The following is a 10886-nucleotide window of genomic DNA, read 5'->3' as shown; positions in this document are numbered from 1 at the left end:
GTTGTGCTGGACTCAGAGTTGGTGGCTGTGCTGGCCCCACTGGAGGGTGTGCTGGAGTCAGAGCTGGTGGCTGTGCTGGCCCCAGTGGAGGTTGTGCTGGACTCAGAGTTGGTGGCTGTGCTGGCCCCAGTGGAGGTTGTGCTGGAGTCAGAGCTGGTGGCTGTGCTGGCCCCACTGGAGGGTGTGCTGGACTCAGAGCTGGTGGCTGTGCTGGCCCCGCCGGAGGTTGTGCTGGACTCAGAGCTGGTGGCTGTGCTGGCCCCACTGGAGGGTGTGCTGGACTCAGAGTTGGTGGCTGTGCTGGCCCCAGTGGAGGTTGTGCTGGAGTCAGAGCTGGTGGCTGTGCTGGCCCCACTGGAGGTCACACTGGGCCCAGAGTTCGTGACTGTGCTGATCCCACTGGACGCTGTGCTGGACTCAGAGTTGGTGGCTGTGCTGGTCCCACTGGAGGTCACACTGGACCCTGAGTTGGTGACTGTGCTGGCCCCACTGGAGGTCACAGTGGGTTCAGTGTTGGCAGAGGTGCTAGTCCCACTGGGATTTATTGCTGAAGAAATCATATCGTGACAAATATGTATTGTGTATATATGCTTTCTGCTTACTGCTTGGCTAAATTCATTACGTAAATAATTTTATTTAATGCTCACTACAGCCCTGTAACATAGATGCTATTATTATCACCAGCTGAGATGAAGAAATTGAGGCTTAAAAATGTTGACACTGGGCCGGGTGCAGTGGCTTATGCCTGTAATCCAAACGCTTTGGGAGGCCGAGGTGGGTGGATCACCTGAGGTCAGGAGTTTGAGACCAGCCTGACCAACATGGAGAAACCCCGTCTCTACTAAAAATACAAAATTAGCCAGGCATTAATCCCAGCTACTTGGGAGGCTGAGGCAGGAGAATCACCTGAACCCGGGAGGCAGAGATTGCAGTGAGCTGAGATCGAGCCATTGCACTCCAGCCTGGGCGACAAGAACAAAACTCCAGCTCAAAAAAAACCCAAAAATGTTGACACTGGCCCAAGTTTACACAGCTAGCGAGTGGTGGAACAGGGAACTGAACCCAGGCTACTGAATCCGCACTTGTGGAGACTAAGCTAAGTCATCCACCCACCCCCAACACCAGAGTTCCATCATCTAGTTTTAGTGGTAGGTAAGCTTATTCCACATTCTGCTATCCAAGATACAATACAGATTAAAAGGATTATAAAAGAATTATAGGACTAGGTGAAACTAGTATATATTGATCAATTTTTTTCTTAAGTAGTATTGCTTCCTGCTTGGAAAATATTTCTCAGAATAATATTCAGAAAACACTTATATCAGAATTACTTAAGGGAGCATGTTGAAAATATTCTTAAGCAAATCATTTTAGACTAAATGAATTAGAGTTTGAGATGGGCTCCAGGAGCCTGCATCTTCATCAAGAAGCCAGGTGACTATATGCATTCATGTTCCGGGACCCTTGATCACTATGGCCAAGGCCAGAGAAGAACGAGTTATATGTAGCTCAAACACATAAGAGCTCTCAGGATTAAGGGCTGTAAACCAATGTATAAAGATAGAGGGAAGGTTTTTAACTTCTTGGAGGCTTGGCTGGAGTTAAGGTTATGTCAAATTATTGCCCTTTATTTCCCTGAAGGATGAAGACATTCGACCTCCCCAGCCTGTACGTGGGAGGCTGACATGGAATTAGGTGTAGGGGTAGGAGAGAAATTGAGTTTGTAGAATATGGAAGAGTGATATTTTATTTTATGTTATTGTTTATTTATTTATTTGTTTTTGAGATGGAGTCTCCGTCTGCCGCCCAGGCTGGAGTGCAGATCTCGGCTCACTGCAACATCCGCCTCCCACGTTCAAGCGATTCTCCTGCCTCAGCCTCCTGAGTAGCTGGGATTGTAGGCATAAGCCACCCCACCAGGCTAACTTTCATACTTTTAGTAGAGGTGAGGTTTCACCATGTTGGCCAGTCTGGTCTCAAACTCCTGGCCTCAAGACGTCCATCCACCTTGGCCTCCCAAAGTGCTGGGATTACGGGCATGAGCCACCAGGCCTGGCCTTGTTTTATTATTTTATTTTTTTGAGACAGAGTCTCACTCTGTCGCCCAGGCTGGAGTGCAGTGGCACCATCTGAGCTCACGCAACCTCCGTCTCCTGGGTTCAAGAGATTTTCCTGCCTCAGCCTCCTGAGTAGCTAGGACTACAGGGGTGAGCAAACATGCTCAGCTAATTTTTGTATTTTTAGTAGAGACAGGGTTTCACCATGTTGGCCAGGCTGTCCTTGAACTTCTGACCTCAATGACCTGCCTGCCTCACCCTCCCAAAGTGCTGGGATTAAAGGCATGAGCCACCGTGCCCCACCAGAAGAGTGATATTTTAAAAGCAGCCAACTCTTCTTGTTATTAATATTTAAACCCTCAACCATATCACATAGGTTCTTACCATTTTAGAGATGCAGAAATTGAGGCACAGAGAAGCAACTGACCTAAAGTACACAGTTAATAGATGGAGCCATAATTCAGACGTAGGCAACGTGAGACCAGAGACCAATTTTAACCACTGTGTCTGACTGCCTCCTGCGTGACATACATTGTTAGGCCGAAGTGATTAGAGTAAAATGATGATCCTCATTCTATGGAAGAGAAGCAGAGCTAGCCCCAGTAGTGGTCACGTCTCTCCCAACTCCTCAAAGGTTCTCAGACCACCCGCTTTTAAATAAAATCACTCACCGGCTTCTAAAAGCAATAGTAGACAAAACGTAAGGAGAACATTTCCTTTCTGCATCTTCATCTGTCTCTTTGTGGCTGGAAAGCAAGATGCCTGGGTCCTAGATGTGCCAAGACTTTAGAGGGCAAAGAACAGAGGATTCTTGAGAAAGGGACTTGAAGGTGAAGAGATAAAGGCTGGTGCTTCCAGGAGCATATGTCTCCTACGTTTGTGTTCCTGGGAAGGATCTTGGGCTCAGGGGTGGGCAGCTGGATGCCTGACTTCCTTAGGCTTCTTCCAGGCAATGTAGTTGCCTCTTTCTCTGTTGTGAAAGAGCTGCAGGGGCCTTTATAGCTTCATACGGTCTGGGGAGGGGTGGGGCAGTTGACCTGACAGTCTGTCAACTGCAGGCAGGTGACAGAACGATACCAAGCCTGGGAAGGAATAGAGCGGGGGTCAAGAGGAAGGTGAGAAAGGAGAATGACACGGTCACATTAGGCAGGGTGCTGGGCTGGGTTGCAGCAGGAAGTAGAATGGGATAAGGAGATCATGGTTGTCAGAGTGGAAGGGACCCACCCTTTGAAGCAGGGATCGGGTTAGAAACCTGTTCCAGCTCAAGAATTTGTTTTCTGGTCAGGAAGTCCTGTAGGCCTGCTTTAGCATGAAAGAAGCCCTAATGAGCTGAGCCAAGAGGGTAGGACCTCACATCTCTACAGCAGACAGTAATAGGGGACCCAAAAGAGACCAGTAACTAGGAATCTGGGCTGCTGGGTCATGGGCAGAAGACAAATGGAATGTTGCTGAGTATGCAGTAGGCACTCAACAATGCACATTGAAGCAACAGGGGAAGAGAGATCTAGAAGACATAATGAAGAGAGATAATGAAAACATGTTTGGGGTCTCTGCGGCATGGGAACTGAGGGTGTGGGAGAGTACTGAATATGTCCCCTGTCAGACTCATAGCAGGAGAAGGAGGGTAGGGTCTCCTGCTGACCGTCAACCATAGGAGCTCCCCTCTGTTTTGTTTTTGTTTTCAGAGGGCTCTATAGGAGCCTTTCCACCCTGAGATCCTTCTGATGTGCCTCTGCTTCAGTTCCAAGGAAGCATCTCTCAGGAGAGTACACCCCGCAGGGAGAGACACAGTGACATATCAGGACACAAGTCTGATGGGAAAAGGGAGATCAACGGTCCAAGTCCTGGAGAAGCCTTGAATTTGGTCTGGACACTTGGATACGGCCAGCAGAGAGGAAACAGCTAAATGAACGTGACTGAAGAGACCCAAATGAGCAGAGGGTTTGGGGAGGTCTGAGATGGCATCTGTGACCAGGCTGATGGGGGTCCAATATGCAGTCTGTATTTCCTGTCCTAGTCCATTGGTGTTGCTATAAAGGAATCCCTGACTTTGGGTGACATAGAGAAAAGAGGCTTATTTGGCTCACGGTTCTGTAGGCTGTACGAGAAGCATGGCACCAACATCTGCGCTGGTGAGGGTTTCAAAAAACTTCCACTCATGGCTGAAGGAGAAGGGGAGCTGGTTTGCACAGATCATATAGCAAGAGAGAGGAAGCTGGAGAGAAGGAATGGAGGAGGTGACAGGATCTTTTCAACAACCAGTTCTTGTGGGAATTAAGAATGAGAACTCACTGCTTTGAGAATGGCACCGAGCTGTTCATGAGGGATCTGTTTCAACCACCCAAACTCCTCCCACCAGGCTCCACCTTCAACATTGGGGATCAAATTTCAAAATGAGACTTGGCAGAGTCTAACAACCGTATCCAAACTATAGCAATGACCAAAGTGAGTTGTCTGCATTTCCCCCATCAATGACGAGAAACTTCCCGGAAGACAGAGTCTCTCAGATAGTTTATTTGTAGGCGAACAAGCTTTCCTGACATGCAAGTTCTGTTAGAAGGAAGCTGGCAAACAGGAGGTGGCTGAAGACATGAAGGAGCTCTGAATGAGTGAGTTGGAGAATCAGAAAGGGTCAGCGATGTGCTGGGAAAGACTCAGAAGTGAGTCTTGTCTAGTGGCTGTGATGGGAAATTCCACAGGCTCATGTATGCAGGAATGCTCAGTGACAGGTTGGGTCTTGGACTCCCAGCAATCCTTCGGAAGTGCCAGTATTCTGCAGCTGAAAAGGCAATAACACTCTAAGAATTTTCTTCCTCCAGAATTATTTAGAAACAGAGATCCTGGATTCAAGTCCAAATTTCATGTTTTAGAGGCTACTCTGAAAATTGTAGCACACATGCTTATCAGAGCCTAATGTAATTAATATCTTTACTTGATATCGGAACATTTTAATTCGTATTACCCATCTCCCAAGTCATACCCTAATATCATCAAGTATTTTAATTCCATCTTGTTTTTTAACTTCATGAAAGATTATTGTTGTCTGCTCACACACCCTCATCCTGAACACAGTCACACAGCTACATTCAGCTGCAAGAGAAACTGAGAAAGACTGTCTCTAGGTGGGTAGACGTATGCTTAGCTGACATTTGAGAGTTCTGTTGTTAAAGATGGAGAATGGGTGTTAGCAGACAATCATAAAGCTGTGACATGATCCAGCAACCCCACTGCTGAGTAGGCACCCAAAAGAAAGGAAATCAGTGTATCAAAGAGATATCCACACTCCAACGTTTGTTGCAGCACTAATTGCAATAGCTGAGATTTGGAAGTGTCTATTAATGGATGAATGAATAAAGAAAGCGTGGTATAGGCCGGGCGCAATGGCTCACGCCTGTAATCCCAGCACTTTGGGCGGCAGAAGCGGTCAGATCATGATGTCAGGAGTTCGAGACCAGCCTGGCCAGCAGGGTGAAACCCCATTTCCACTAAAAATACAAAAATTAGCCAGGCGTGGTGGCGGGAATCTGTAATCCCAGCTACTCAGGAGGCTGAGGCAGGAGAATTGCTTGAACCTGGGAGATGGAGCTTGCAGTGAGCCAAGATTGAGCCACTGCACTCCAACCTGGGTGATAGAGCAAGACTCCGTCTCGGGGGAAAAAAAAAAAGAAAAGAAAACATGGTAGGTATACATAGTGGAGCACCATTCAGCCATAAAGAAAGAATGAGATCCAGTCATTTGCAACAACATGGCTGGCCATGGAGATCATTATGTTAAGTGAAATAAGCCTGACACAGAAAGACAAACATTGCATGTTCTCATTTATTTGTGGGATCTAAAAATAAAAAACAATTGAGCTCATGGACCTAGAGACTAGAAGGATGGTTACCAGAGGCTGGGAAGGGTAGTGGGAGGACTGGGGGAGGTACAGATGGTTAAAGGATGAATTAATTAAATGAATCAAATTAATTTAAAAAAACGAATGAAAAAAGAATGAAAAGAGACCTACTCTTTGATAGCACAACAGGGTAACTATAGTCAATAATAACTTAATTGTATATATTAAAATAACATAAAGAGTGTAATTGGATTTTTTTGTAACTCAAAGGATAAATGCTTGAGGGGTTGGCTACCCCATTCTCCACGATGTGCTGATTTCACACTGCATGACTGTAATCAAAACATCTCATGTACCCCATAAACATATACACCTACTAGGTACCACAAGCAGTAAAAATTTAAAAAATTAAAAATAAAGCCATGAAACACGTTTAAACCTACTTACCTTATATTTTGCATTTAATAATTTCAATACCTAAAGTCCTTCAGGATCTGCTACTGCTGTCTAGTTTTTTGGTTTTGTTTTCTTCCTTGCTGGTTTTCACTCATGGTGTCTGTTTTCACTTATGATTTGAGAATCATGACTATAAATTTAATTTTCTTGGAATGTTATCTGTCGAGGTCAAGGCTACAGTGGCACTGGCGTAGCTCACTGCAGCCTCGACCTCCGGGGCTCAGGCAATCCTACTGCCTCGGCCTCCCCAAATTCTGGAATTACAGATTAAGGTATGATCTTTCACAGAGAATTTGCATGTTTTTTCCAAGCATATGGAGACATTACCATTTGAGGATTATTTTATTATTATATTTTTAATTAAAAATTTTTATTAACATATTGTTACTGTATATACTTATGGGGTACAATTTAATGTTTTGATACATATATATGCTGTATAATTTCAGGATTATTTTAAATTAAAATATAGGATTGTGGTCTTTTGAATTACCTAGACTGCATGATTTGTGGCTACAAACCATGTAAGTAAGGTATTGTTGGTTGTTGTGGTTACAATTTATTTCTCAAAGGATACTCCCCCTACCCTCCTCTGCACCAAATTTAGAGACAGGAAATTTTGCTTGCATTTCCTTAGAGGAGGGGCAGGTTTATTTTTAGTTTACTTTCTCATTGAAAGTTACAGATTTATGTGATTCCTCCCCACCCCAGACCTTGGGCTGATCCAACTGAAGCTGTAATACCTGAAGCTTAAGTTCTTTGGGTTTGGCAAAAGTTGGCTTCAGTACTTCCCTTACCTCCTGGATCCTATTCAGTCTGTAATTTTAGCATTCCATACTTTCACGCCAATTCACTGACTCTTTCAAGGAGATTTTGAAGTCCATAACTTAGCTTTGCGGTGTATTTTCAGTCAGAGCATGTAGTCCATTATATAGCCAGAAGTTTAAGTTGTCATTGGATTGTTTTGAGACATAAATGGTGATGTATTTACAGGCACTAGCATAGTGTTTGGCACTTAATAAGCGTGCAATAATAAAAGACAAAGGGAAAATAAAAAAGACAAACACAAATACATAAATACATAGATGCCAGGTGTATTTTGAGATTTTAATTTGTAGCACTGTCCCAGTAAATTTCTTCTAACTTATCATATAGCATTTGAAAGAGGCAAAGAAGTAGGGAGGAAGACTCTTCCCAAAGATGAAGAACTGGGGGGCACTGAGTGAGTCTAAGAGGGTTTTCTGAGCTACTCAGTTTGTACAGTTGGAAGTTACAAATCCAAATGAAGAAAGTCATGTAATTACAAATTCTCAGGGGACATCTTTTACCCCCTCCATTGTTATAAACTGTGATAATCTTATTCTTCCTCCTACTGGTCAGGTTCCATCCTGAGGAAACGATAGAAAGCCAAAACCTAAAGAGTTCTGACTTGTGTGTTGAGAGATCAAAGAGAAATTGTTCTGAGCTTGATCATTCTGACCCCTCCTCCCAACAAGAGTTGAAACCATCGTTAAGCTTGGGGGGATATTTTCACCTGAGCTCACACTCAAATCTGATGAGGCTGCAAGTCTCCTCCAGAACCACTCCCTATTTTTCTGGCTGTTCCATTGGCCAGACCCTCTGTGCTCTTTTCTCTGGTTCTTTTCTTGATCTTGATCATGACCATCTCTATGGCCAATTCCTTGGAGACCTCAAGGAAGCCCATCCTGACCCATTCTATGGTCATTACCTTCTCCTCCAGGATCCCCCTTCTTCCCCGAGATTTTATTTTCCATAGCACCTTCCGTTTTCCAGTCTATGTCCATACTTTCCTTTTCCTTGGTGACCACCTCTGTGATGCATTTCATGGTTATTGCTGTAGCCTCCTCCAAGTCCATAACGCCCACCATGATTCACTCCATAGACATCTCCATAGCTGTGGCTCAGTTCATGGCCCACTCCTTGTCCAAAGTCATGTGTTCCTGTGTGTCCCATCTCAAGTCCCCCTCCATGAATGACTGCATTTCACAGGCTGTGGAATGTCCTAGAGCCCAGGACTGAGTCCAGGTATAGACCAAAGCCAAGGTTGTGGTCATGGAGGTTATAAATGCCTCTATTTGTCAGGAGTAAAGAAAGATCTTTCTAAAAGAGAAAAATATATGGATATTAGTAGTTAACTCCTTTTCTTCCTTATCATTAAAACCTTTATGATTGTCAAAACTCATAAATTTTCACTTTTTAATATTGTCTATTTTCTCATCAAGTCTTCCTGTGTGTGTGTGTGTATGATATTTAGGACTCTCTTTCTCTCATTTATTTATTTCTTGGAGAAAACAGCCTTCCTAATTAGTATACCTGTACCTTGGTAGGGTTCTATGCTGCTCAACTTTCAAGACAAGATAAGTCTGGGAATGGTGGCTCATGCCTGTAATCCCAGCACTTTGAGAGGTCGAGGTGGGTGGATCACTTGAGCCCAGGCATTTCAGAGACCAGCCTGGGCAACATGGTGAAACTCCCATCTCTACAAAAAAAAAAAAAAAGAGACAAGGTAAATTCACATCCTGTACCTGGGAGTAGAGTCGGCCAGGAATAGGGAGTGTTTTATTGTGTTAATCAACAAAGAAGGTTGCATGTCTATGAGGTCAGGTAAAAATAAATAGAAGTTCATAAAGCCAGGTACAGTGGCTCATGTCTGTAATCCTAGTATCTGGGAGGCCAAGGCGAGAGGATCTCTAGAACCCAGGAGGTAGAGGCTGCAGTGAGCCAAGATAGCACCACTAGACTCCAGCCTGGGTGACAGGGTGAGACCCCATCCAAAAATTAAAATGAAAATTTTTTTTAAAGTTCATAAAATAGAAGCTAGAATAGTGTTTACCTTTGATGGAGTGGGTATTATCTGGGAGGGGCCACAAAAGAAACTACTCAGATGGTAGAAATATTCTATATTTTAAATTGGGTAATGGTTATACAAGTGTTTACACATTTTAAAATTAATCAAGCTGTACAAATAATATTTGCCTACTTTTGTAAATTATACTTCAAAATTTTTTCATCTGTGAACAGCATTTTTTTTCTATTAATATTGTTCTTTTGTTTTTTATTATTTGAGATGGAGTCATGCTCTTCTATCCAGGCTGAAGTGCAGTAGCACAATCTCGGCTCACTGCAACCTCTGCCTCCTGGGTTCAAGCAATTCTCCTGCCTCAGCCTCCTGAGTAGCTGGGATTACAGGCGCATACCACCGCGCCCTGCTGATTTTTGTATTTTTTGTATTTTTAGTAGAGATGGGGTTTCCCCATGTTGGCCAGGCTGGTCTTGAACTCCTGACCTCAGATGATCCACCCACCTGAGCCTCCCAAAGTTCTGGGATTACAGGCATGAGCCACCATGCCCAGCTGTTCTTTTTATTTTTAAGTATAATTTAACTTTTAATTTTTCCCCCAACTGTATTAAGTTGATGTGATATTGTGAAACATATATTTGGACTTCTACCCATTTCCTGGCATGCAGCTCCTAAAATCCTTAGGTACTCCAAAGTGATTTTTTTGTATGCGAATGAGTCGACTGTTGGCTTCAGGATGGTGGCTACTCACTGGAAAGACCAAGGCACCACCCCTTAACTCTTAACCTCCAGGGAGGAGAGGGAGCTGAAGTTGATTGCCAGTGGCCATGGTTTAATCAATTGTGTCTACATAATGAAGCCTCTGTAAAAACCCCAAAGGCCAGGGCTCAGAGAACATATGGAGGTTCCTGAAGGATGGGGTGCTGGGAAGGGCATGGAAGCTACCTGCTCCTTCTCCCTCCACGCCTCTTCACCTGTATCCTTTGTAATATCTTTTGTAACAAACTAGTAAAGGTAAGTGTTTCCCTGAGTTCAATGAGCCACTCCTGCAAGTTAATTGAAACCAAAGAGGAGTAATGAGAACTCCAACTTGGTTCCAGTTGGTTAGACGTTCAAGAAGCCTGGACTTGCAGCCTGTGGGAAGGAGGGGTTGGTCTTGAGGGATTGAGCCCTCAATCTGTGGATCTGATGCTATCTCCAGGTAAGCAGGGCCAGCACTGAATCGGAGGACACCGAGCTGGTGTCTGCTGCAGAGCTGATTGCTTGCTTAGTGGTGGGGAGAATTTCCCCTTAATTTGGTCACAGAAGTGTTTTGTGTTGGTGGTGACAGGAGAGCAGAGGAAACACAGTTTGTGTGTTTCCCACTTTCAGGGCTGGTGAATAAATATTTCATATACTTACGGTGTACAACGTGATGTTTTGATATATGTATACATTGTGAAATTATTAAATCAAGTTAATTAACACATCTATTGCCTTGCATACTTATCATTTTTTATTGGTAAGAATTACACCTCAGTTTTTAAAGAAAAAGAAAGAGGGAGCCTATAAAGAGTTAAATTTTGGAGAACTATCTAAAAAAACACTATGGGCCGTGTGGGGTGGCTCACACCTGTAATCCCAGCACTTTGGGAGGCCGAGGCGGGTGGATCACGAGGTCAGGAGTTCGAGACCAGCCTGGCCAACACGGGGAAATCCTGTCTCTACTAAAGATAC

At 44.1% G+C, this 10886-nt stretch overlaps 1 protein-coding gene across 1 annotated transcript in view; it reads right to left on the bottom strand.

Annotated features, from left to right (window-relative positions):
* The window catches only part of MUC21 (mucin 21, cell surface associated), a 30409-nt gene that overhangs the window by 848 nt on the left and 18675 nt on the right, over positions 1-10886 (bottom strand). Inside the window, exon 6 of the mRNA XM_031935704.1 lies at positions 1-534. Coding sequence (XP_031791564.1) covers positions 1-534 — 534 coding nt within the window. The remainder of the gene's footprint in view (positions 535-10886) is intronic.

This window comes from Piliocolobus tephrosceles, chromosome 5 (assembly GCF_002776525.5).
Source record: "Piliocolobus tephrosceles isolate RC106 chromosome 5, ASM277652v3, whole genome shotgun sequence".
Lineage (NCBI taxonomy): Eukaryota > Metazoa > Chordata > Mammalia > Primates > Cercopithecidae > Piliocolobus > Piliocolobus tephrosceles.
Note: the sequence above shows the minus strand (reverse complement) of the source record. Positions and strands in the feature narration are given on the sequence as shown.